The sequence below is a fragment of the Ceratotherium simum genome, chromosome 26 (assembly GCF_057802395.1).
Source record: "Ceratotherium simum simum isolate JZ-2026a chromosome 26, ASM5780239v1, whole genome shotgun sequence".
In the NCBI taxonomy this organism is placed as follows: Eukaryota; Metazoa; Chordata; class Mammalia; order Perissodactyla; family Rhinocerotidae; genus Ceratotherium; species Ceratotherium simum.
The window spans coordinates 36833911-36861693 of NC_141925.1; the positions used below are offsets into that span (position 1 = coordinate 36833911).

The 27783-nt window shown below is 43.6% G+C and overlaps 1 protein-coding gene across 2 annotated transcripts; it reads left to right on the forward strand.

The window, feature by feature from the left end:
- The first annotated feature begins 7711 nt into the window (after positions 1-7711).
- Positions 7712-26886, forward strand: KDELR2 (KDEL endoplasmic reticulum protein retention receptor 2). 2 transcript variants are annotated; one of them, XM_004440861.3, is made up of 5 exons: positions 7718-7919; positions 17353-17453; positions 21421-21579; positions 22715-22967; positions 24801-24987. In XM_004440861.3, exons 1-5 carry the CDS (start codon positions 7829-7831, stop codon positions 24833-24835), a joined length of 639 nt encoding a protein of 212 aa, XP_004440918.1. In that variant the 5' UTR covers positions 7718-7828; the 3' UTR covers positions 24836-24987. The 2 variants fall into 2 exon arrangements, with proteins under 2 accessions (XP_004440919.1, XP_004440918.1); XM_004440862.3 differs by lacking the exon at positions 22715-22967 and having other exon boundaries at positions 7712-7919; positions 24801-26886.
- Positions 26887-27783: the final 897 nt, after the last annotated feature.

A 27783-nucleotide genomic window follows, 5' to 3' on the forward strand; every position in this document is an offset into this window, starting at 1 on the left:
CCAGAGGTCATATCACGACACAAATGTGTCCTAGAACACCCTGCACTGGAGGTGTCAAAGGCTGGGCTCTCTGGGCACAAACATTGAGATAGAGCCTGGGGTGCAAGAAGTTTGTTGGGGGTTGATGCCTGGGAAAGGAAGGCAAATATCAGAAGTGCAAGAGAATAGCAGGAGGCTCCAAGCAGCTCGCCTGGGCTCTGCACCCTCCCTGCAGCACTACGTCCTCCTGATATTGGGGTCAATTTCCCCTGGGAAGACGGGGGGTGCTTCTCTTTGCCTGCCAGTCCCTAAGCACAAGAAGCCCCAAGTGCCCAGACAGCAGCCGTGGCTTACCGTCCCATCAGACTCTTTTGTGTCCCTTAGTGGAAGTGTCCCCCTTTGGGGACCAGGACTCTGGCCCTGCAGAGCCCAGAGTTGCAGCAGCAGAAGTGATGGGATATCACTTCTGAGGTTAGGTTACAAAAAGACTATGGCTTCTTCCTTGAGCATACTCGCTTGCCTACTTGCTTACTTGCTCTAAGGGAGGCCAGCTGCCATGTGATGAGCTGCTATATGGTGAGGCCCACGTGGCAAAGGACTGAGGTCTCCAGCCAACAGCCAGCGAGGGCCCAAGGCCTGCCGACAACCATGTTAGTGAGCTTTGAAGCAGATCATCCCCAGTCAAGCCTTGAGATGACCGCAGCCATGGTCAACACCTTGATTGCAGTCCTGTGACAGCCCCTGAACCAGAGGCCCCCAGCTAAGCTGTGACCAGATTCCTAATCCACAGAAACCTTGAGACAATAAATGTTTGTTGTTTTAGGCTGCTAAGTTTTGGGGTAATTTATTACACAGCAACAGATAATTAATATATAGGGCCATTCCTGCTTCTACCCCTTGGTCGCCAGGTCCTTGCATTCTTCCTGTTGAGGACACAGTGCTATGCAGAGGTCTCTGATTTAGTGTGCACATTTTGTCCTGGGGGATGGCACCCCACTTTGCAGAGCATTGCTTTTTTGAGGAAGATTGGCCCTGAGCTAACATCTGTTGCCAATCTTCCTCCTTTTTTCCTTTTTTTTTTTGTCCCCCCAAAGCCACAGTAGATAGTTGTATGTCATAGTTGTACATCCTTCTAGTTGCTGTATGTGGGACGCTGCCTCAGCATGGCTTGATGAGCGATCCACACCCAGAATCTGAACCTGCGAACCCTGGGCCGCCGAAGCAGAGCACAAGTACTTAACCGCTATGCCACTGGGCTGGCCCCAGGCAGAGCATTGCCTTTGAGCTGGCATTTCAGCCGTGCCTTCCACAGGCTGTGCCATCACATTCGACCTAGGTGGCAGCTTCTGGTGGTATGGCATGTGATGTCACCATGATTCAAGGGGTCATGGGCCTGCTCCCCACCTCATTTCTGAAAAGTGGGTCCTCCAGTGGGTAGCAATATTATGTGGGATCCCATGCTGGTTGATCAAGCACTCAGTAAGCTCTCAGCTCGTGGTGTCAATAAGTCTCTGCAGGCAGGAAAGGCTGGTGCTAGCTGACTGGCACCTTTGTCAGAGACCCATCCCTTTGGCCCCTGGGAACACTGTGTTCTTGAATCATCTCCATAGCTCCCTGTGGATGAGGCCCCTTGGCTGCCACACCAACCTTGCCAGTCTTTCTGATCATTGCAACCCCTTGGCGTTTGGCCTCTCTTGCAGGGTCCTTTCATTGCCATTCCTTTCCAAGAGCCAAGCTCTGTAACAGCTCCTCCTATCACTAGCCTGGCCAATGGAGGAGAGTCACCACCGAGCTTGTTAGTGTGCCCCTCTCACCACTTGTCCCTGTGGCAGAACTCTCAAAGTGCAGTCCCCAGGCCAGCAGTAAATTGTTGGGCTCCACCCAGACCTCTGAATCAGACACTGTGGATGGGGCCCAGCCATCTGTGTTTTAACAAGCCCTTGAAGTGCTTCTAATGCACATTCAAGTTTGAGAACAACTGAGTTAATGCTGAAGGGGAGGAAGACTACCCTCTACTCACTCTGGGTCCTTTATGGCTGGGCTACAAATTAAATTGACATGAGACCGAATAGCAGGAGAAAATCAAACAAAGCTTTATAACGTATACATGGGAGAAACTCAGAAAATAGAAACTGAGCAATGCATCATTCTGACTAAGTTGCTCGCTTAAATATTTTTCATCTCAAGATGAGGAGGGTGTTGGGATAGTGGTTTGGGATTTCAGAGGGGAAGAAGACAATTCACATGGAAATGTAAAAGCAAATGTTTGTCAGACAACTCTTTACAGTGCCACCTATAGAGAATGTGGCTGGAGAGACAGAATTTTTGATAAGATTGGCTTATTGGTGCCTTTCTTGTTGCACCTGTTTTACATTATACTACAGCCATCATATGGTTGTGGCTCCTTCCTGGAATAGGCCTTCTATGTTAAATTCTTTAGCCAGTTTGGGAGGGGAAGGTCAAATGTCCTTCAGAGAAAATAATCAAGGTAAAGGGACATATTTTGAGGTGGCCGATTTTGATCTCCCACAGTGCCTTGGTGAAGGGTCTGTCCTCTGGACTCTCTCCTAGAACATAATATTGTCTCTACTGTCTGCCATTCTAGCATTTTGACTTCATTTGCCAAAAGCCATCATTTTTCCAGGCTTCTGGGAGACATCCTAACAGTGAGTTCACACCATCTCCTGGAGTCCCAAGTCTAAAAAGTCTTCTCTATTCTAGTATTCCCACCCTTGATCAAGTGCCCTCAGAATCCAGTCCCTCCTCCTTTCCTGGATCCCTGCTCTGTGCATGGTCTTGCAGCTACATTGGAGCAGAGTCCCTTTTCTCTCTTATCAGGCTCAGCACATCCCTAGCGGGGTTATGTTGGATTTAACTCTAGTTACAGGCCTGGTGGCCTGGAGGGGAGGTAAGGACAGGTCCTGAGGGGAACACACATTGCGTGGTTGGGAGAGGCCTTTGCATGGGCTTCCAGGTCCAGGAGTGCTAGTTCCTGGGGCAGGGTGGAGAGTGGGGCACTTTTGCAGGCTCAAAAGTTTCAGGGTAGTCTAGAGAGCCAAAAATTCTTGAGACCTCCACCCAAATATCTCCATCCCATGTATCAGGGTCCCAGGTTTTCCCAGCCAAGGCCCTGACCTTGACAAAACAGATTTGTCTTAATTGGGCATCTAAATTTCTTTCAAATTCAGCCCCAGGACTATGAAGGTTTGGGCTTGAGCCCTGACTCTGCCCTCCCACTACAGGGGCTGGGGGACTTCCTTGCATACAGCCAGAGAGGCCCATTGGTTTTCTAGCCTACCTTTCAAGGGTCTGTTATTTGCCCTGAGCTCTTCGTTGTCTTTCTATAGATGTTGAGTATCAATGACACTTAGCAGCAGACAACCAATCCTGTTGTCCTTGTATCTACTATTTCCTCCATAAGGTTCAACTGACTGAACCTTACCCGCTAGTGCATTCTCTTCCACTGGTACACCCTCCCAGTCCACCATGAGTGAAAGTTTTCATAATTGGATCTCTAATTTCTGCCGGGCTGTTTGTGTTCCACACACCAATGGGGTCTCTATAGCCAGCTGGGCAGTGAGGGATCCAGCTCCAAAACCCCATCTAATCAGCCTTGTTCTTGAACCCCTCTCTGTTCTAACTGTCATGGGATGGGTTCTCCAGAAGCAGACACTTCTGAGACACTTTGGGGTGTGAGATGTTTATTAGGAATCTACACATGTGGAAGGATGAAGAGGAAGCAGGATTAGAGAGATGGAGACCCAAATGGTGATGCAGACCCAACAAAGTCTTGGCCACATGATGGGGAGTTCTAGACTCAGTGTGATCCATTAGAGTCCCTCTTTACATCCCACTTCACTCAGTCACCAGAAGCAGATATGGGCTGCCCTATGAAGGTGTGACCTTGGGTGAGGTGGCTCTCTGTAGCTGAGGCCAACCCTGAATATGCTGACGATTGGATCCTGATTGCACTTCCCATAGCTGGGCAGCAAGCCCTTTCTCAAAACAAGATCTGGAGGGCATATCTCTGTGTCTAATGGGGAGAAACAAGATGGGCAGTGTACAGGGCCAAAAGTTAGTCTGCAAAAATCCTTCCAATCAGTAAAAGTATAAAATGGTAAGTGGAGAACTGGGTTCTCAATGATGCTCTGTCAGAATGGAAATTCTCTCCTGTGTGAATTGACTCAATAATCCAGTATATACAATTATGGATGCACAATTCACTTTTGTTTTTATGGAAACCCGGTGAAATAGAATGATCACAATTCCTCTGTACCCCTGTGTGAGGCACAAATTCTGGTAGAACTCAAACATCTCATGTGTCTTTGGATGAAGTTGCATGTTTTATGCATCACTCCTGTATTGGTTATCTGTGGATGGGTAACAAATTACCCCAAAACTTAGCACCTAAGAACAGCAAATATTTATTATCTCACAGTTTTGGAAGGCCAGGAATTTGGGAGCAGCTTAGTTAGGTGCCTCTGGTTCAGGAAATATCATGAGGTTGGGTAAATAAGAATCTAAAAAAATTAAAATTTCTGTGGTGCCAAAAGGGAAAGACACCTTCTCCCCACACACAAACACACCTTTTCTTTCAGCATTTCCTTTAGAAAACTTGTCATCTTAAATCCTGTGTCTGTCTCTTTCAGATGTTTATAAATTGTTTTAAAAGCTAACTAAGCTCCTTGCCAGTTTTGCATCCTAGGATGGTCTTTCTTGGGGGCCTTGGAGCCATCTCTTTGAAATATGAACACTGAAAAGGATGGCGCCTTGTCTCCCTGTCTCTGTGGGAGATTAGCCTATGTGCCCAGCTTCAAGTTATAACTTCCTGCTTGTTGAAAAGATATGAGAAGTTTTCTTTCTCCTTTTGGACAAAGACAATTCACACGTATGTGATGGGTTGTATCTGGCTGGCTATATAAAAGGGTAAAATTCCTTTCTGTCTTTGACATCTCTTTAGTGGATTGCCTGTGATGCACATCACAGCTTCATTTGATGCTTACTCAATAAGAAAACTGTTGGGCTGGTCCCGTGGCTTGGTGGTTAAGTGAGCGCGCTCCACTGCTGGCGACCCGGGTTCGGATCCCGGGCTCTCACCGACACGCTGCTTCTCCGGCCATGCTGAGGCCGCGTCCCACATACAGCAACTAGAAGGATGTGCAGCTGTGACACACAACTATCTACTGGGGCTTTGGGGGGAAAAATAAATAAATAAAATCTTAAAAAAAAAAAAAGAAAGAAAACTGTTTCATTCTTTTCTACACTTTGAGCAGAGGTTTTACTGGGTTGTCAGGAGATTTTATTTTATTTTATTTATTTTTTAAGGAATATTAGCCCTGAGCTAACATCTGTTGCCAATCCTCCTCTTGTTTGCTGAGGAAGATTGGCCCTGGGCTAACATTGGTGCCCATCTTCCTCTAGTTTATATGGGATGCCACCACAGCATGGCTTGATAAGTTGTGGGTAGGTCAGCACCTGGGATCTGAACCTGCAAACCCTGGGGTGCTGAAGTGGACCGCGCCAACTTTAACCACTACGCCACCAGGCAGGCCCCAAGAGATTTTATTTTTAATTATATTTCCCTTAATTATTCCCTTTAATTATATTTCTCCTCTTAACTGTAATTAACCGTTACAAATAAGACATCAGGCAAGGTTGCATTCATCCGAAAGCTTGACCAGGCTTGGAGTACTGCTTCCAAGATGATTTGCTCACATGGCTGTTGGCAGAAGGCACCAGTTCCTTGCTAGCTGTTCACAAGAAAACTCAGTTTCTTACCATATAAACCTATCCTATACAGCTCCTTGAGTGTCCTTATGGCCTGACAGCTGGCTTCCCCCAGAGTGAATGATCTGACAGAGAGAGAGCAAGAAAGAAGTAAGAATACCTTTTATGACCTAGTCTCAGAAGTGACATGACATTGTATCCACCATATTCTATTTGTTAGAAGTGAGTCAGTAAGTCCAGCCAACATTCAAAGGGTGATGAATTAAGCTCCCCTCTTAAAGGAAGTGTCAAGAAATTTTTGGACATATTTCAAAACCACCAAAACCATGAACTACAACAAGAAGTACCAACAAGCTGGTTAATTCGTGTCACCAATTCAAAAAGTATCACATGTTAGTCCCTCCACAGAAAACTAGAAATGCCTTGAAATCTTGCAGCTTTTATATCAAATAACTTGATTGAGGTTTTCCCAGATGGGACAACAGTCTGAAAAATTTCCACGATATTACCAATAACAAGTTGAGAAGATGAAAGAAATGTTTCCAAACTATCAAAAAAAATTTTCAATCAACTATGCTGGAGAAAAGATCATTTTTCTATTTTTTCTATAGAAAATATTTCAAAATCATTGTTGGGGTGCGGGGTGGGTGAAATGGATGAAGGCAATCAAAAGATACAAACTTCCACTTATAAAATAAATAAGTCCTGGGAATGTAATGTACAGCATGGTGACTATAGTTAAAAATACTGTATAGTATATTTTAAAGTTGCTAAGGGAGTAGATCTTAAAAGATCTCATTACAAGAAAAAAAATTGTAACTATGTGTGGTTATGGATGTTAACTAGACTTATTGTGGTGATCATTTCCCAGTATATACAGATATTGAATCATTATGTTGTACACCTGAAACTAATACAACGTTATATGTCAATTATATCTCAATAAAAAAATAGAAAAAAAGTACAATGTTCTGCACTATTAAAGTTGTTAATCCCAACACAGACACACAAAAAAATCATTGTCATATGAAGAGGTGACCAAAGAGTATACAGTGAAAAAAATGTAGGAAAAAGAGTATTACAGAAGTGTGAAGGTAATTAATAAAAATATTGTGTTATTTTCAGGATTTTTGTGCTATTTGTGGTATCTGTCAGCAAGGTTGGCTTCATGAGTGAGCAACCAGTGCAGTTTTACAGGGATAGAAGAGCCCCACAATCAAGGCTTAATGTTCTGTGGTCACTGTCTTCAAATTCTTAATAATTTTATCTTCGAATATGTGTTTTGAGTGTGAGGTCCGATGACACAATGGAGTGTGAAACAGAGACCTGGTCCTGCATGGTTCCACTCTTGCTGTCTCCTTGCCTCTTCAGGATGGGTTCTCGGCTGCCTGTGCCCCTGTGCCCTCTCTGCTCCTGCCCAGTGACCTCTGCCACCCTCCACTTAGGTGGGGGCCTGGGTATAGGTGTGGAGTGCTCTGTCAGAGTCAGAGTGGATCCGGTTGAACCTGTGTGCCCAATGGTCTCTCTGGGCAGGGCACGGCAGTGCCTGTCCCATCATTTGATGGTCAACTTGGCAGGGACAAGTTGACCTTTTCCCCAGAATAGTAAAATTTTCAGACCACCACATAAGCCGCATTCTCCCTGACACCCCCAAAGTCGACCTTATCTTAAGTGATGCCATCACGTATTAATTTTTTATTTTCCTCTCACACGTTTTCATACAGTAAGCCTGCAGAGCTCTTAAGATTAGTGGGGGGAAAAAAACCCTCACGAGGTACTGTCATTTCAAAAACTAAAGGAAATCGCTGGCACCCGAGGGGAAGCCGGAAACCCGGCAGGGGGAAGTTTGCGAGGAGTCGGGGTCCTCCGGAGCGTGGCCCAGACCCTGCGCTCTGGGCCCAGCCTGCGCTCGGGCGCGTCCCCTTTAAGGGGCGGGCCCCGGGGCGTGGCGTGGCGGCGGCCCGCTCTCCCAGACTGCCCCGCGCGCGCGCGGCGGCAGTTGGGCCACGTCCCTGGCCACGTCGCGCCCGCTCTCGCCATCTTCGTCGTTTCCTCTCAGGGGCCGCCGCCGCCGCCGCCTGAGCCGCCGAGCCCCGGGGCCGCCGCGCTGAACGCCGCCGCCATGAACATCTTCCGGCTGACCGGGGACCTATCCCACCTGGCGGCCATCGTCATCCTGCTGCTGAAGATCTGGAAGACGCGCTCCTGCGCCGGTGAGCGGCAGGCGAGGCCCCAGGGAGGCTCGGGCGCGGGGCTGGGTGGCCCGGAGGAGCCACGGGCTGCGCTACGCTCACCCGCCGGCCTGCGCTGGCCCGACACACCCTCTCGGCCGGCCTGGCGGGCGGGCGGCCCCGGGGGGAGCCTGCGGGCTCTGGGGGTGGGCGATCAGGCCGGGGCGGGGTGTCGCGGCGCTGAGCCCCGCTCGGCGCTGGGTCCGTTCCAAACTTGAGCCGTCGGGGCGGAGGAGGCGCCAGCCGGACTGCGCGGGGCCCTGTTCTGTCTGAAAAGTTTCGGGGTCGGGGGGTGCGTCTGGCAGGCGCGAGGAGCCTGCGAATCAATGGGACGGGCACGAGGAGGATGGGCAGGACCGCGGCCGGCTCGGCCTGACGTGGCAGCCAGGCCAGCTCGGGAGGTGGGGCGGGCGCGGGGCGAGGTCACCCCGCTCCCCACCCTGCTCCTTCGAGGACTGGTTTTTAGGTTAGGGGGTCGGCTCAGGCCTGTCCCTAGAGTCCTGCGGGCTCCACCCGAGCTCTCGGGTCCAGGATCACCCCCGCCGAGGGAGGGGGTGGGGCAGGTCCCTAAGTGAATTTCTTGGGGGTAATCGGTGTTGCTTTGAGAAACAACCTAGTTTGTCAAACTCCGAGTGCCTAATAACGGGTTCTCTTAAACCTGCGGCGCTGGGTACCGCCGAGGTCTCCTGTGGTCTCCTGTAATTCCTCACTCCACGTCACCAGTGAGTTGGTGACTCTCTCCTCGGGAGTACACATTTCATGCACGCATTGCTGGGAGGCAGTGAGACAAATCTTTCCCAGATAATAGCTGTGAAGTTTTACATTTCATTAACCCTAAAAGCTTAAGAATGGCAAATGTTTACATGATTACTTAAAATGCAGTGCCCTCTTTAAACTTGTTTTTGATGCCATGGCCTCAGTGAAATGACTTTTGATGAATTCAAGAACTTAATTGTTGCAGAGGATGGAGTAAAAGATGGAGTCCTAAAGAACCTGGGTGGCAGAGATTCCATTTGCCTAATGGATTTCTAAAAGCTTCCACATCTAAAGTACACCACATCTTTGACTGCTGTCTTCAGGCCTCCCTAGAAGATAGCTGAGATCCAGGAAGTAAGCTAACACAAAGAAGACCTTTGAGCAATCAGAATGGGTGTTACAAAGTCCATGTGCTGAAACCAGTGGGTCTGGCTTGGAGGTGATCTCTCGTTTTATTCATAGTTCTGAGAGTGAGCTAAATGCCTCATATGGCTTGTCCCATGTTGTCCTTAAAATAACCTTACAAGGTGGGTGCTGTTGTCCCCATTGTGTGGAGGAGAGAACTGAGTCTAAGAGAGGCGAGGAAATTAGTGGTAGAGCCAGGATTGAAACACAGGCAACCAGTAACTCACAATTAAGGATTTTGAATAAATATCTATTTTGGCTTAAGTAATTTGGTTTAAATATTTGATGCCAGACATGTAGTTTAGATCATTTTTTGTTGCACTCAGAAAATGTTATTTTTTTTCCTGCTTTATTGAGATATAATTGACGTATAACATTATATTAGTTTCAGGTGTACAACATAATGATTTGATATATGTATATATTACAAAATGATTCCCACAGTAAATTTAGTTAACATCCATAACCACACATAATTACAATTTTTTGCGTGTGTGTGATGAAAACTTTTAAGACCTACTCTCTTAGCAACTTTCAAATATACAATACAGTGTTGTTAAGTATAGTCCCCATGCTGTACATTACATCCCCAGGACTTATTTATCTTATAACTGGAAGTTTGTACCTTTTGCCCACCTTCACTCATTTCCCCCACCTAGAAAACGTTACTTTTAATCTTTATTTTTGCTCTAAAATCTTTGGTTGAGTCTCTTCATCATCTTTTCATGTTTCTCAGAATCCCCTTCTCTGTCAAGTCATTAAGTGTTGGCATGCTGTTGCCTAAACGTGTATCTAAACTAAGATGTTGGGGAGAAGTTAATGCAACTCCAGATATAGAATTCTTAAGGGAACTTAGAGTAATAAAGAGAAAGTGAGAAGGTTTGCTATTTTGTTTGTTTGTTTTTTAATATTCACTATTTTCATTTGGGAGCTTTAAGAGGATTTAGGAAAATGTAAAGTACTTCAGCCAAAATAACAAAGAAGATAAATAGGTGACTTAAGTTCGTGTGTGTTTGCCAAGTATTCCTACCATTAGCTTGTAGTTATAGGGCAGTATTAAACTATTCTTGGTGTCAGAGTTAGGATCATTTTGGTTCTTATCTGTGAGATTTCCTGGCCTTTTAAAAATCAAAATCGCCAAGATCATTTATGCAAAATTAAATGCTAAATTTGACTAGCTGCTTTGTTTGTCCATCCTAAATTATAAAAGTTGTTTAGAGATTTTTGAAAGAGTAAGAATTTGATATGAGTTTCTCAAATAACTGGAATAGGAGACATGTACATTCAGGTTGTGTTTCTCACTTTGAAAATACTGGTTTGGGAGTTTGTTTTAGGATTTTGGCACCTGTTTTGAACATGCCTGCTGCACAGAACCATGGGGCTTTTTTCCCTTAGGGTAAGGGATGAGACAGGTTAGTGAGGAAGCTGTTTTCCTGACCATCTTATTCAAGAACGGCTGCCTTAGAGGACTTGTTTTAAAGTGGGGGCAGGGGAGTTGATCTTGGATAGCTCTTTTTGAATTGGCATTCTCCTGTGTCTGTGATTATCATTACAGAGGGGTGACAAAATGAAGTGTGAGTTTCTCATATTCTTGAACTATCGTTGCAGCTGGATCCACAGTACACTCAAGTTATCACCTTATTCTTGTCCTAAACACTGACCTGGATAGCCTTGGGAAAATAAGCCTTGGTTTGTAGATGAAAAACTTCCTATCTACATTTTCCTGTAGGCTGTTAGTTAATAATAGTGCTGTATCTATTGTGCTTAAATTACTAGTGGAGTCTTTCTGAGATCCATGACTCCCAGCCCTTCTCCCCTAGTCTCTCCCCTTCCCTTCTCCACTTCTCGCTCAGATTGTTGTTAGCTATTGTTATGTAGGTTGTAGACTTTTCATCCTACCAAACATGACAGAAATATACAGTGTCCCTACACTTCTCAGAAATGGACAGTTTAGGGCCGGCCCCATGGCTTAGTGGTTAAGTGCGTGTGCTCCACTGCTGGCAGCCCGGGTTCAGATCCCGGGCGCGCACTGACGCACCGCTTCTCTGGCCATGCTCAGGCTGTGTCCCACATACAGCAACTAGAAGGATGTGCAGCTATGACATACAACTATCTACTGGGGCTTTGGTGGGAAAAAAATAAATAAATAAAATTAAAAAAAAAGAAATGGACAGTTTATATTTTTGAAGCAAATGGAAAACACCTCATCTTCTGTTGTCATTGAGGACTTCAAGAAGCTTTAGCATCACATTCTCAGCAAGCTTTGTAGCAGCCGTCACCTCTGTTCTTTTGAGTGCCAGTCTCTTGAGTAATCATTGCTCTCAAACATTTATTGACCACCCACTATGTGCAAGGCATTGGGGACACAATTCAGAGCAGCAATTTGTAGCTATTAAAATTCCTGCTCTTGGGGCTGGCCTGGTGGCATAGTGGTTGGGTTCATGCACTCCGCTTCAGCAGCCCGGGGTTTGCAGGTTTGGGTCCCTGGCACGGACCTGCAGGCTGCTCCTCAAGCCATGCTGTGGCCATGTCCCACGTACAAAGTAGAGGAAGGTGGGCACAGATATTAGCTCAGGGCTAATCTTCCTCAGCAAAAAGAGGAAGGTTGATAACAGATGTTAGCTCAGGGCCGATCTTCCTCACCAAAAAACAAAAATTTTTCTGTTCTCAAGAAAGCTGCGGTTTAGTTGAAATAATAAGACATATATAAAAAGATAAAAATACAGGGTATTAAACCATATAGGCAATAAATCCTATGGATGCGAAGTGGCAAGAAGGATTCCAGAGAAGGCTCCCTGACTTCCCAACAAGGAGTGTGTAAGACATCTATGAAGAAAAGTATAAAACTTTGCTGCTGGACATACAAGATGACCTGCATGTATGTTCATACCAGGGTCCTGAATAGGACCAGGCAGGCTGGTAGGAAGCAAGAAGATATGTCTCCCCAAATTCACTTATTAATTCAGAATATCATCAAAGTGAAAGGATAATAATCTGAGAAAAATAATCTGTAGTATATCAAAGTGACAGAAGGTTAATATCCATAATAAAATACTCCTACAAATTTAAAAAAAAACCTGATAGAAAAGTGGGCAAAGTGGCAGTTCACAGAAGAGTAACAGAAGGCCAGTTAAGCGTGAAAAAATGCCCAGCCTCACTAGTAGTTAGGAACTTGGATATTAAAACAGCAATGCATACCATCGTTTGCCCTGGGTGGGAAAAAGTAAGAGGTTTACAACATCTAGTGTCGGCAGGGGTATGAAGTAAAGGGCACTCTCATCTGGTATTAGTGAATATGAAAATTGGCACAGCCTTTCCAGGGGAAATTGGACAATATATCAAAACTTAAAGTGTTCATATATTTTATCCTAGCAGTTCTAGAGAATCTGAACTACAGAAATTGTTATATATGTGAACAAATTATATATAGGTATAAAGATGTTCATTGTACCTAAATGAGTACAAAACACTGTTTATAGATACAAAGATGTTCGTGCAGTATTCATAAGAACAAAAATTGTAAACAACCCAAATGTCCATTAAGGGAGTGATCGCACAGATGTTGGTACATTCACACTATGGAACACTGTTAAACAGCCCTTAACAAGAATGAGCTAGAAGTACTAACAGGGAAAGATAAATCTGAGATATTAAGTTAAAAAAGCAAATTGTAAAGCAAAAGATTGTATGACCCCATTTTAAGGGGCAAACAGGTATATGCATACATATACAAACATACGTAGAGGGGGAGGCCCCGTTGCATAGGGGTTAAGTTCTCGCGCTCAGTTGCTGGCAGCCCGGGTTCAGATCCTGGGCGCACACTGAGGCACCGCTTGTCAGGCCATGCTGTGGTGGCGTCCCGTGTAAAGTGGAGGAAGATAGTCACGGATGTTAGCCCAGGGCCAGTCTTCCTCAGCAAAAAGAGGAAGATTGGCATGGATGTTAAAACACACACACACGCACAGAAAGGGGCTTTAAAAAAGCCTGGAAAGTTGCACTTGAAATGGAGTTGGGAGGGGTGTTAAAAAGTTTCTTTTGCTGGGGCCGGCCCTGTGGCACAAGTGGTTAAGTGGTTGTGCACCGCTGCGGCAGCCTGGGGTTCGCCGGTTCGGATCCCGGGTGCGCACCGACGCACTGCTTGGCAAGTCATGCTGTGGCGGCATCCCATATAAAGTGGAGGAAGATGGGCATGGATGTTAGCCAGGGCCAGTCTTCCTCAGCAAAAAAAAAAAAAAAAAAAGGAGGATTGGCAGATGTTAGCTCAGGGCCGATCTTCCTCACAAAAAAAAAAAGGTTCTTTGCTTTTTATTCCATATATTTTAGCCCAGTTGAAATTTTTAGTAAAATAGCATGGATTTCTTTCAAAACAAGAAAAAATGGCAAACAGGACATAGTTTAAAGTAACGTGCACTGGAGTGTATAGTTGTGGGCTTTTATTAAACTTAACATGGCCCAGTGGAAAAAGACAGGAATGGTGTTCAATTTAATGATTGATCTCCATTTAGCAAGTTATACTCCATAATACGGATGTTTGGTGCGTTTGGAATTGGGATGGCCATTTCAGAAACATTTAGAGTGAGTGTTCTTGAGAGCTTGTTACCGGGTAGCCTTGGCGTGCTTTGGTCTCAACACAGGGAGAAACCGACAGTGGGAGCCCCTGTGGCTTCATAGCACGTATTTCCCCTGGAAGGAGATTCCTGCCCCTGCCCCCTCTGTCTTCAGCTGGGATCCTGCCTTCCTGTGAAGAGAAGACAGTTTTTCTGTTTTAAAAGAAAAAGCTGTTACTTGCTAATTAGGATCCCAGGCCAGGAAGAAAAGGGTAGAACTGTGTAAGCATCCTCAGATTTCCAGCACAGCGGTTCCTGCATGGTTTCTGCCCCACAGGACAAGCTCCAGGCCACACACTGCTTGTCCCTCTCTCCTCTGCCCCATGCTCTGTTCAGGGGCCTCTCCTACCCTCTGGCTGGCAGTAAATTAGGGCAGAGCCCAGAGCACATTGCCTATTTACAGTCATAGAGACATAGTATGACTTAGAAACTCTTTGGACTAAGTATTATCCCAAAATACCACAAAATGAGAATTTACCTGGTGACATGAAAGTAAAATTAATTCCATTTTCTTTTGTCCATTTGTTCATTCATTCAGCAGATATTTTCTTAGCCCTGCTGAGTGTCAGGCCCAGTACTCAGCACAGAGAATACAAAATGGAATAAGGCACGACCCCAGCCTTTGGAGATCTTGGTGCTGGTGGGGGGTTGGGGAGAGCGGAGAGAGGCAACCAGATAATCCCAGTGTATTTTATAAGGACGGTAATAGGAGCTAGGGTAGCAGCTGTCATGAAGTAGTTCCCATTATGTACTTGCTGAATGAATAAACAGCACCGAGGGAGCGTGTCTTCAAGGATGACTTCCCAGAGGAAGTGATATGTGAGTTGAGTCTCAAAGGGGAGTGGTAAAAACGATATGATAGTCCCTGATTTTTAGTGTAGGAATGCTGAAAATGAGGACGAAATTTCAAATCTGTCTGGCTTCCAAAGTCCCATTAGAATAAACCTTTTACCACAAAATTTGCCCATATATATCCTTTAATTTTTTGTTTAAAATATTGGAAGGAACCATATAGGAAATGAACTGGAAATTTATGTCTCAAGGCTCTAACAAACATCAAATGTGAACTGCCTGCTCCCTATCCTTTTTTCCCCGATCTTGTCTTTGCTCTCCCATGTTCTCTTATTTATGTCAATGGCAGCCTCACTGTCTCTCCTTTAGAACACTGATCTTTGATGGAAAAGAAAGGTTCCCCCTTACTGGGGAAAAGACTAAAAGGAGCAGACTTACTGTCTATAGCTCCACCTTTGGCCCTTGAAATTGGTTACTGTTGATGGATAGAGTCAACTTTTTCTTCAATTTCTATTTAGGTGTTTTTGTGAATAGGCTGGAACTGCAATTATTCATGCATAGAAATAACATTCTTATATTCAGGCTTCTGAACAAGCTGCAAAATTGTTTTCTAAAATATTGTTTGGGGCCGGCCCCGTGGCTTAGCAGTTAAGTGCATGCGCTCCGCTACTGGCGGCCCGGGTTCGGATCCCGAGCATGCACCGACGCACTGCTTCTCCGGCCATGCTGAGGCCGTGTCCCACATACAGCAACTAGAAGGATGTGCAGCTATGACATACATCTATCTACTGGGACTTTGGGGGGAAAAAAGGAGGAGGATTGGCAATAGATGTTAGCTCAGAGCCGGTCTTCCTCAGCAAAAAGAGGAGGATTAGCATGGATGTTAGCTCAGGGCTGATCTTCCTCACAAAAAATGAAATAAAATAAAATAAATAAAATAAAATATTGTTTGTAAGATATCATTTAAAAACAATGTGATTTTCTTGTGTGTGTGTGTGTATGTGTGTGTGAGAGGGAGAGGGAGATCAGCCCTGAGCTAACATCCGATGCTGATCCTCCTCTTTTTTGCTGAGGAAGATTGGCTCTGAGCTAACATCTTTGCCCATATGGGACACCGCCACAGCATGGCATGACAAGCGGTGCATCGGTGCGTGCCCAGGATCCGAACCTGCGAACCCTGGGCCGCCAAAGCAGAGCGCTTGCACATAACCGCTTGCACCACTGGGCCGACCCCAACAATGTGATTTTCACATCCTGGAAGAGTATTACTAATGATTTGGGTGCAGTGATAGTTTTGCTAAATACGTGCTTACTTAAATGTCTAATAATGTGAAGTTTGCAGTGTAGATGAGGGTGGGTGGGTTTTGACAGCTAGTAAGATTCAGTTTCCTTAATGAATTTGCTCAGTCTCCAACATCTGAAACCCATAGTTCATGTCCTGTGTCACATAAATATTTGGTCAAATATAGGTGTCAGAAAAGCTGAGTGTACACTGTGTGACCTTCTGGACTTCCCCAGCTGAGTCTCGATGTGCCACAGTAGTGCTCTGGAGGTGGTTTGGTGGTTGGAGGTAGAAACAGTTTAAAGCTGTTTAATAAAAAGACTGTTGCTTTGGAAAACTGACTGTACTAGCAGGTTCCCACCCTCTTGTTGCCTTAGCATCCAGGAACATTTTTATGTGAGTGTGAGGTTGGTTGTGTGATGAATCTAAGTGATGGAATTTTTAAAAATCTTAGTATGTCCAAGTAAATGCTGCCCTCACAAAAGAAGTCACTTTGGGAGGCCATCCCACTATTCCAGGGGGATTACTGCTCGTACTCTTACCTGAAGCAGTGTTCCTCGGTTGGTTCCTCATCTCCTAATCCAATTAGATTCCAACTCCATCCTTGAAATATTTGTCACCACGAGAGAGTGTTTTTTGTTTTGTTTTGTTTTTTTTTGTGAGGAAGATCAGCGCTGAGCTAACATTCATGCCAATCCTCCTCTTTTTGTTGAGGAAGACTGGCCCTGAGCTAACATGCGTGCCCATCCTCTTCCACTTTATGTGGGACCCCGCCTCAGCATGGCCTGACAAGCAGTGCGTTGGTGCGCGCCCGGGATCCGAACCCCGGGCCGCCAGCAGCGGAGCGCGCACACTTAACCACTACGCCATGGGGCCAGCCCAAGAGAGATTGTTTTTAAATGGAAAGAAAGATGCTAAAAGTAAAGTTACAACACTAAATAACAGCAGACTTTTTAATTATTTATTTATTTATTTATTTTTTCCCCCAAAGCCCCAGCAGATAGTTGTACGTCATAGCTGCACATCCCTCTAGCTGCTGCACGTGGGACGCGGCCCCAGCATGGCCAGAGAAGCGGTGCATCGGTGCGTGCCCGGGATCCGAACCCCGGGCCGCCAGCAGCGGAGCGCGCACACTTAACCGCCAAGCCACGGCGCCGGCCCAAGAAAGATTGTTTTTAAGTGGAAAGAAAGATGCTAAAAGTAAAGTTACAACACTAAATAACAGCAGACTTTTTAAGTAAATTTATTCCTACCTACAGTAACATATTTGAGAAATACAATGTTCATTTGAACAATATACAATCCTGATGTATTGGCCCTGGCGTAATTAAGTCCCTTTCCTATAGTCACCCATCATAGTAAGGCAGAAAAGTACATGTGCCAAAGGAGCACGTTCAAGAATGTTAAGGAAAAGAAAGACTAAAACTGCTCTCATTTATTTAGAGTTATCCCAGACATCAGCCATTGACCCCTGGTGTCCCCCTTTCCATATCTGCACTTCCTGTACAGTGTTATCTACAGGAATCATAAAGCTCTTTGAGGCTTTTCTCATACTTTCCTTTTGTTTCTTTAGGTATTTCTGGAAAAAGCCAGCTTCTGTTTGCACTGGTCTTCACAACTCGTTACCTGGATCTTTTTACTTCATTTATTTCATTATATAATACATCTATGAAGGTATGGTATAGCATCCAATGGAATGTATTTTGTCCATAATTCACAGACCTTTGGAAACTGTTAAATTTATGTCAGCTGTGTACTTAATTAAACATCTTTAAGAATAATGTCTAAATATGTTGTTCGTGACTTAAGCACTTTTAGACCACCTTGTACACATAACTGGGAATAGAGTTATCATTAAGCATATTTTTTCTGTTTCAAAGCTGTATCCATTTAATTAAAGGAGTTTGCATTTAAGAGTTTTTTTATCTTAAGTTCCTCCAGTTTCTAAAGCTCTTGATAACCTTATAAGAAGGAGGGGTAACTATTATGTTTTCAAGCAGTGGGAAATTATAGACTTCCTGGGAAACCCAGCAAGTCGGTTCAGAACAAGGAATGAAAGCCAGGGCTTCTCACTGCAATGCCTTATTTTGCTGCTGTGTGAGGGACTATGTACAGGCATCTACTTCTTTTCTTTCTTCTCGCTAAGTTCGTGTTTCTTAAAGTTCTGCTGTGTGTGCCATCTTTATTATTTTTGCCATGCTTAAATAACATCTGTACCATAATTTACTTAACATGTTTTTTAAACCTTTTAACTCGATGTAAGCATTTGTATCTATGGCACCTTTGGTGTCCTTATATTTTTCCTAATTCACATTGAGACAAATGTTTAAATATTAAAATAGAAAATGTTTGTGTACCACCTAACATCTTGCACAGCACTGGTGGTACACACTCCACACTTGGGGATGCCTCAGTTCTTTCACACAGTCATTGAATTCGTCCTTACTGAACACGCCAGGGTCAGGCACTTCCCTAGTGCTGAGGGCAGGGCAGAAAACAAGCAGAAGTCATGTCATGGCCTGGTGGGGCATAGTAGACCATTCATCCTGGTACTAAATGAATGACTGCAGTTTGTGCTAGGTGCTGTGAAGGAAAAGTATGAGGGCTCTCAGGATGGGTAAAGGGTGTCTGATTTCTTCATTCATTCTCCAAATGCTTAGCGAGCATCTGTGTGCCAGCCACTGCTGTAAGCACTTGGTTATTGGTACACACAAGAAGTAATGTTTAAGCTAAAGCCATTGGTGTGGTGTTCAAAACAACCCCCCCCCAACACGTTGTGTTCAAAAACATTTTTGTAAGCACAAGTCAAAGTAGACAAAGCAATATTTGAGCCTATGGTCTTTCCTAAAAAGCAAATTTGTTACCTATAATCATTCCATTCTTCATTGCTAAGTGATAGGAGCCTAGTAATCAGGAAATAATTAGCTTAGTTGAAATTGGCTAGGTCCCTGCTTATTGTCCAGGCGAGGGAAAACTGCAGATATTAGAAGTGTGTGAGCAAGAATCCCCATCCCTTAACAAGGCAGTTGAGATTCTTGCTCTTAGGGCCCTTGTAGTTGCTCATATGGCTTTACCATAATTAATTCTTTAATTCACTATTTTTGAACACCTATTTATTATTTATCACTAGAATAAGGAAGTGCAATGAAAGCCCTATATAATTGTCATCGTATACTTGATTATTACCTAATGATGGAGTCCTTGAAATAAGTCATAAGCATGTGCAGTTTAATATTTTTGATACATACTGCAAATTCCTTTAAAGAATAATTTCATAAATACCCACATGCCCATCTGCTGTGTATGAATGTGGACAGCATTACACACTCAAAGCTATAAAAGATGTTTTTACAATCTTTTCCAATTTAACAGTGAAAAAACAACACCTGAAACTGTCTTTACTGATTATAAGATTGCATAGATTATCTTTAATTCATTGGTAATATGTATTTCTATTATTTAAACTGCATGTACAAAACATTTGTCTGTTAGTCAATTGATGGTATCTTTGTAAGTGCAATTTGTGTGGTTTAGTCTGTAATTTTGATACTTTCCTTTTAATAAAATGGCTTTGTGCTGGGGTGTGGGGGGCGGGGAGGGAGAATTCCTCTCTCTCCCCCTCAGGATTCCTAGCTTTCAGAGGAATCCTTCTTGCTTGCTTGCTCGTGGTTTCTGATGTTCTGAAAATCAGAGGAGTGGTAGCTGAGGTTCATGAGCTCATAGCTTTTTCCGCACTGGTGAGAGGGGAAAAGCAGTTGTTGTCCCTAGCAGCTGCTGAAGCCTTTATGGATGTCATCTTGGCTGCCTATTGACTGGGTGCTGGGCAGGGACCCCTGGCTACTGTGTACCTCGGCTGGATGTACTGCTGGAGGAGACTCTGTGTATAGATGTATATTTTGTTTATGCATGTAGATTTTATGTTATTTTATTCATATACATGTATACATATATTTGTGTGTGGAGAGAACTCCTCTAACAGTATAAGATATTAATCTTCCTTGATTTTTGGCGGGGGGAGTACTTCTTTGGTGTGTGGGTATGACCAACAATTTTAATACCTTCTTGATTATTTATTTGCAAATACAACTTCGTGATGAAGTGCCAAGGACAGTTTAGTGTCTTTGTTTTGTTTTTAAGCATGTGAGAGCTTGATGATTGCTCTCATTTTCCTATTAAGTCATTTGCCCAAATGTTTTCCTAATTAAATTTCACAAGTTGGCTTTTCTAAGGAGAAGTAGTACCAGGCAGAGCAGCTGATACCCAGTTGTCTGTATTCATAGGCTAAGCCTGCTGTTTGATTCTCGGGCCTAAAATTCTGCAGTCTGAAAATTGGTGTAATTTCAGACTAGTAGACTTTTCCTTTGGGTTGGATGAATATATGGTGCTTGACGTTTTGAATGTGAAAGAACGTATTTTGAATGTGAAAGAATGTATATCTTAGTTGTAAGCCTTTGAGCAGCTATACTGCTATGCGAACAAAATCGCTCCCTTGTAGGCAGCAATGTTTTACAAATTATCGCTTACTTTTAGTTTTGCTTTTGTTATGTTACCAAACAAAATTTTATAGCAACAATCTGAATGTTCAGTGTTAAAGTAACACCATTTAAGTAAAAACCATCATTGCAAAGTTTAGCATGAGTTACATTGTTTATCTTTAGAAAAGCACTAAGAAACATCATCATGCTGGAAAGAAGTGGTTGGTTTTGAACTGCATTGAACTTTGCATTCATTTTTTTCTTAAGCTGCTATCTAATAGTTTAAAATGAGATTAAAAATACATTCTTTGGCAGTTTCTTATAAAGTTAAACTTATGCTTAACATATGATCCAGCAATCCCACTCCTAGGTATTTACCCAAGAGAAATGAAAACTTATGTTCACATAAAAGCGTGTACACAAATGTTCATAGCAGCTGTGTCCACTATCCCCCAAACTGGAAACAACCCACCTGTCCTTTAACTGGTGAGTGGATGAACAAACTACGGTACACCCATACAATGGATGCTACTCAGCAATACAGAGGAACCAGTTATTAATACACGCAACAACATGGTTGGATCTCAAATCATTATGCTAACGGAAAGAAGTTGGTCTTAAAAGATGACATACTGCATGATTTTATTTATATAGCATTTTAAAAAAGGCAAAACTGCAGGGACCAAGAACAGATCAGTGATCACCAGAGGTGAGGCCTGGAGGGAAGGCTCGACTACAGAGGGGCAGCATGAGGGAATTTTTTTTTTTTTTTTTTTTGAGGAAGATCAGCCCTGAGCTAACATCTGATGCCAGTCTTCCTCTTTTTGCTGAGGAAGACTGGCCCTGGGGTAACATCCGTGCCCATCTTCCTCCACTTTATATGGGATGCTGCCACAGCATGGCTTGACAAGCCGTGCGTCGGTGCACGCACAGGATCCGACCCCGCAAACCCCGGGCCACCGCAGTGGAGCGCGTGCATTTAACCGCTTGCACCACCAGGCCAGCCCCAGCATTAGGGAATTTTTTGGGGTGTGATAGGACTGTTCTGTGTCTTGATTGTGGCGGTGGTGGTTATATGACTCATAGAACTATATGATGTAGAAAGCCAAGGGAATTGGAACAACTGAAAGGTATTGATGACCTGGTATCTTTTCCTTTGTTTTTAGCTTATCTACATTGCCTGCTCCTATGCCACAGTGTACCTGATCTACATGAAATTTAAGGCAACCTACGATGGAAATCACGATACCTTCCGAGTGGAGTTTCTGGTGGTCCCTGTGGGAGGCCTCTCATTTCTAGTCAATCATGATTTCTCTCCTCTTGAGGTTAGTTAAGAGGTTATTTAGTGGTCACTTCTGGTTCCCTAGGGAAATAGACCTGTTTGCAGATAAGTGGAGTTGTTCTCTTTTGTTTGTGTTTTTTTTTGTTTGGCAAGCTTCTGGTGCAACATACACTATTTGGTGTAAATAAATCATGGACGGGAATTAAGCCTCCAGGTATTTGAGTGTCTGCTGACAGGTTATTGCCTGACTCTCGTTTAGAATATAAACTTGGCTTCTGTGGTACCAAACACAGTGCCCTGCCTGTTTGAAGAATGTGGTCTTTGCCCCACCCTGACCCAACTTTTGTTTCCTCTTCATGTTGGGTGTCACACATTGATACTGTGGCTGTGAATCCCCTAAGCAGCGCTGCTATACTCCTCAACTTGAGGAAAAGTGGTTTGCGTGGTCCACCTGGCGCTGTGCGGTGCTGTGGCCTGCCTCTGAGTGCCTCATCCTTCCCTTAGCATCCTGGGGCTAAGTTACAGTTCTGCTCTTGGTCATCTGATGGTGCCGGGAGTGCCTGGGTTTTCAAACACTCCAGGACTACTTGCAAGCCCTTCTGTCGTCAGCGTGAATAAAGTACCACATGAGGCAGAGAGTTTGCATAATTACAACTCTAATTTCTTACCCTTTTGATTTAACCACACCAGAAAAGCCTAAAGAATAAGAAAAATAGTGAGAATATTTAGACAGTCTGGAAAGGAGACCAGTTGGTGAGGAAAAACAGCAGTGAGGGAGTGGAAAGACCCAGTTATCAGTGTTGTCAACCCTGGCAGAAAGCCGGGTTGATTCAGGACCCTAGATTCGGAATGGGAGAGGCTTATCCAGGAGAAAAATTATATATGTAGATTCACAGATTTTGTACAGGGCAGAATGAGATGTTGGAGATGCAAGGGAATGAAAATTCAAAGAGGTAGAGGTGTCCAGCTTACCCAGCTTGTCATTGTGAGTGTCCATGCCTCTTAAACGTAGCTTTAGTTTCTGTGACATATTATTAAACTGCTAAGCTGCTCTGTTCTGGGCTCAGAGGCCCAGATTCCCCACTCTTTTTGTGCTGCTCCCCAGTAGAGCAAGGGTATTTCCTGTGAACTCAGGGCGGGCACCAGATGCTGACTGAAGCTTGCTGTTTCTCTTACAGATTTTGTGGACCTTCTCCATCTACCTTGAATCAGTGGCTATCCTTCCACAGCTCTTCATGATCAGCAAGACCGGAGAGGCGGAGACCATCACCACCCACTACCTGTTCTTCCAGGGCCTCTACCGTGCTTTGTATCTCATCAACTGGATCTGGCGCTTCTACTTTGAGGGCTTCTTTGACCTCATTGCTGTGGTGGCCGGTGTTGTCCAGACCATTCTATACTGCGACTTCTTCTACTTGTACATTACAAAAGGTACGTTGGGCTGCGCCCTGCCTGCTTTGTTCCTAGAGCCATGTGTTCTTTTAGAAGCTCCCTGCCCAGCACGCTGTTAATCTGGCACTACTTATAAAGCAGAACTGGCTTCAGAAAACATTTCAGTGACTGTCAAATAAAATTCTGGGTCAGAGTTTGCAGTCTTTTTTTCTTTTGCTGTAGCTTTATTGTTTTTCTACAATGGCATGTTTTCATTATAAAAAATTCAATCAGAACTGATAATTCTGAAAACAATCACCTGAAATCCTACCACTCAGAGATATTGTTAATGTTTCAGTAAATGTAATTCCAGAGATGCGTATACATGCTATTTTATAATCTGCTTTTTTCCCCCACGCTCACATTTTTTCATGTCAGTAAAGAGAAATCTTAGATCGTAATTAGGTTGGTGAACATGATGTAGTCTATACAGAAATCGAAATATAATGACGTACACCTGAAATTTATATGATGTTACTGAGGTAACTGTTACCTCAATTAAAAAAAAATCTACATAATTTTCAATAGCCACAGAGTATTTCATTATGTTATTACCATAATTTACTTACTCAGCCCCCTGTTCATAGGTATTACTGATTTGCTGCTATTAAAATCCAGTGCTAGGGCCGGCCCCGTGGCTTAGCAGTTAAGTGCGTGTGCTCTGCTGCTGGCAGCCCGGGTTCGGATCCCAGGCGCGCACCGACGCACCGCTTCTCCGGCTATGCTGAGGCCGCGTCCCACATGCAGCGACTGGAGGGATGTGCAACTATGACATAAAACAATCTGCTGGGGCTTTGGGGGGAAAAAATAAGTAAATAAAATCTTTAAAAAAAAAAAAAAAATATCCAGTGCTTAAATCACCATCCTTCTATATGTATATTTTTGCATTTATATGAATATAGGACATGTGAACGTCACAAAAATCTGATGAAAGCTATGGTCCTTGCTCAGAAAAAAAATGCGTAGTTATGTATATGCAAAGAAATTTATGCATATAGTTTTAGTGGATTCAGGAGCCCCTGAAATCCAACCACAGACTCCAGGCTAAGAATCCTTGCTTATAGAGTAAAATTCCTAATGGTAGAATTGCTAGGTACAAGGGCATATGTACCTTATCTCTTTTTTAACATCCAAAATTTCATAGATCTCTGCACATCATAACAGTTATATTTTAAGACATGTTGATTAGGGGAGAAAGTCATGATAACAAAAAGCTGCTATGAATTTAGTGACAATTTCTTTTTTTTTCTTTTCTTTTTTTGTGAGGAAGATCAGTCCTGAGCTAACATCCATGCCAATCCTTTTCTTTTTTTTGCTGAGGAAGACCAGCTCTGAGCTAACATCTATTGCCAATCCTCCTCCTTTTTTTTCCCCAAAGCCCCAGTAGATAGTTGTATGTCGTAGTTGCACATCCTTCTAGTTGCTGTATGTGGGACGCGGCCTCAGCATGGCCGGAGAAGCGGTGCATTGGTGCGCGCCCGGGATCCGAACCTGGGCCGCCAGTAGTGGAGTGCGCGCACTTAACCGCTAAGCCACGGGGCCGGCCCATAGTGACAATTTCAGTTGAATTTGTATTTCTTAAACAAAATTGCTATGGCATCCAGGTAAATGAAGAAAATTCTCCAGTCTGTGTGTGCATGACATTTTCATACTTGAGAGGGCTTTGTTCATTGACACCAAAATCAAGTGACTGTTGGTTGCCAAAAGCTTATTTCCTTATGCCTTACTATGTAGTATCTTGTATGACAGACTTCTAGGAATGGGAAGAAGGAAGCTGTAAGCTTGTCAATATCAATAACCTTTTGTTTTCTCTTCCTCTCTTTAACATTCTAGTACTCAAGGGAAAGAAGCTCAGTCTGCCAGCGTAAGTGCCAAAGACCATCACCAGCATCTGTCCTTCAGGGTGCTCGGACAGAATTCTTACCACAGCAAAGGCACAAGATGCTTGACACGGAAAATCAGAAACTTAACTCTTTTGTTGCAGATAGTCATCAGTGGCTCTGTAAGAACCCAGAGGAAAAGAACCAGAAGGTTTCTGTTTAATGCATCTTGCCTTATCTTTTTTATTACTATGTACAAAGATTTTTTTACACAAAGAAACTTAATGCTGTATTAATAAATTCAGTGTGTAGCTTCAATTGGGGTAGTTCCAAAAGTGAAGATTTTGTGAGGAGTAAGTGCAAACTTTTTGTTTTTAAATTCTTTGAAATTATCGATTCTTTGTGTCTACAATGAAATTGTACTCGACAGTTGGTAGATTATATATTCTTCCATCTATCAAACTTGCATTCCACTATATTTATTTTGCCAAAAGATGAGTTATATTTGTTTGAAATCTGAGACACTATGTTCAATCTGGTCTGTCTGTTTAAATTCTTCCCACCTGATGTGGAAATCCTTCCTTGGACATCACAACACTACATTTAAGGCTCTAAGAATGACTTGCAAGTCTTACGGTTTTCATTACCAAAATTTTAAGATTCTGAATGTAGATGGAGTCTCATTTAAGAGTCACCAAAGGTGCCTGCCCTCCTCCCCTGCTAAGAAGTGTCAGTTTGAGACTATCTCAAGGGTGTCGAAGAACTCGGTGGGCAGGGGTTCTGGGCTGCTTGCCATCTGAGTGTGGGATGCGAGGGACAATAATGATTATTTTGGATCTACGACTCTGCTTCTCTGAGGAGTGGAACACAAGTAGTTACCTGTCACTTGAATTTTACAATTTCAAAAGATTACTACAACCATGTCCATGCTCAGATTCAAACAGTTTTTCATACCACTTTTGGGTAGTAAAATGATTTACTTTTTTTTTAATTGGCAGCACCAATTGCCATTCCTTATACTCTTAAATTTTTTTGTTTTTAGTTTTCTTTTCACTGAGCTCTTGCATGATTTATCTTGTGTTACCATCCTAAATAAACATTTTATTAAACATAGAATAAATTGTCTTTTTTTAATGAATTAGGCTTTTGGAACATCCTATCAGGATGACTTTTTGGTTTTTCAATTGGCAACAAAAGCTCTATAGAGGGATGCAAACATTTGTTGTCCACTTAATAATCTCAAACTTTCTGTATTTTATGGGAAAATTGGAATTTTTCCTCCTGATCTTGCCATTATATTGATTTGCTACATTTTTTTTTGATTTATGCAAAGGCATATGACTTGGTTTTTATGTGATGCACCATAAATGTTAAAAGTGTTAAATACTAACAGTGCTTACTACAAGGAGGATGTAGTATTTTTGCTTGCAGCATTAAAATATCTTGTGGAGGAAGGGAGCTGGATGGGTTTTATCTAGTGTGTCTCTTAACATCTTTCTAAATTGGCAGTGTAACTGCATAACTTAACCTCCTGTCTTTATCTCTCATTTTGCTTCCCACCCTTGCCTCACGTTTTTGCTTTTGTGTATCACGAGTATCTTTCCTTCCAGCATCCTAGTCTTGTTTTAGTTTCTATTCTCATCCTCACTGGAAGATTCTGAGAGCATGGAAGAAGGGTGGGAAATCCCATTCTTAGTGGAGCAGACTGCTTGCTGCCCAAACTAGGGTTGGGGTGGGGGGCTAACACCTGTTTTTGTGCATGTAAATCAAACACAAGCTGGGATCATTCGTTGGAGAGCACAATGCATAGAAGAAGCAGCTGGGACCTCAGCACACCGCCTGATTTATGAAGTATCAATGCCTTCTTTACTCCTTCTGCCCAAGTAAAATTAAAATTGGTTAAGATGATACCACCACTTTGTGGCCAACCATGATGACATCTTAATAAACAGGGCGCCTGAGTGGGAGTGCAGGGCTGGGGCAGCATCCTTGCACACGTTGGAAACAAAGGCCTGTATGACGCGTCTTCTGAAGCACTGTTTCAGAGTTACTTTCACTTCCTGAATAAAGGTTATCAGGTAATTAACATTTTTTATCGAGCTGTTTTATTTGTGTGAATTTTTTCTTTAATGTAAGCATGAGGAGAAATAAAGCAAAGTTAACAAATTTGCCCACTAAGTGATAACTCTGAAAAGCTGCTGGCTGCTTACAGACACCAATCTGTTCCCTGTCCAGTTCAACCACAGCAGTGAATTACACTTCCTGCTTCCTTACAGTCTGGTTCAGGGAGGAGTAGGTAGAGAAATAGGTGGTGAAAAAAAAGTTGCAGGTAGAAGACCTTGCAAGAAGATCCAGCCCAGCTTTTCCAAAGATGCCACCAGGCTGGACAGCTTCCTGGAAAGGTCAAGCAAAGGTTTCATTTCAACAGAAAGCATACGTGATTTGTGGGACACTGAGTAAAGAAAGTACAAGCTTTGGGGTCAGCCTTTTGTTAAGAGTCTTGTCCCCACACTCTAGCTCTGTGACCCCGGGGTTTAACATAAGTCTCGTTCCCCCGCAGTCACATGCAGAGACTCCTGCCACAGGATTTCTGTGAGGTGTAATTGAGCCCATGTCGTGACCCTCGAAACAGCTTGGTGCACATCAAGGGCTTAGCAGTGCCGACCCCCTTTGCACCTCCCTTTCTTTATGCTTAGCTTGGGGCAGCTGCCTTAAAAGCTGGCTGAGAACCATTCTGGCAGGAGTCCCTCTGGCCCATTTGATGACATTGGTCAGTTTTGCCTTTGTTGGGAGAGCAGTGCATTTACAGAATGACTGCCAGGTACCTTCCCAAACCACCCATCTGAGTGAGCTAATGAGGGCTGATTGGATTGGGGCTCCGTGGGTTTGTTTTTTTTTTAATGTGTGCTTCGCCCTCTAGTGGCTGAATGTGGAATTTCCAAGGAACCTGTGCTCCGCCCCGTCTGTGCCACACGGGCCCCCCACCACCAAAGGTT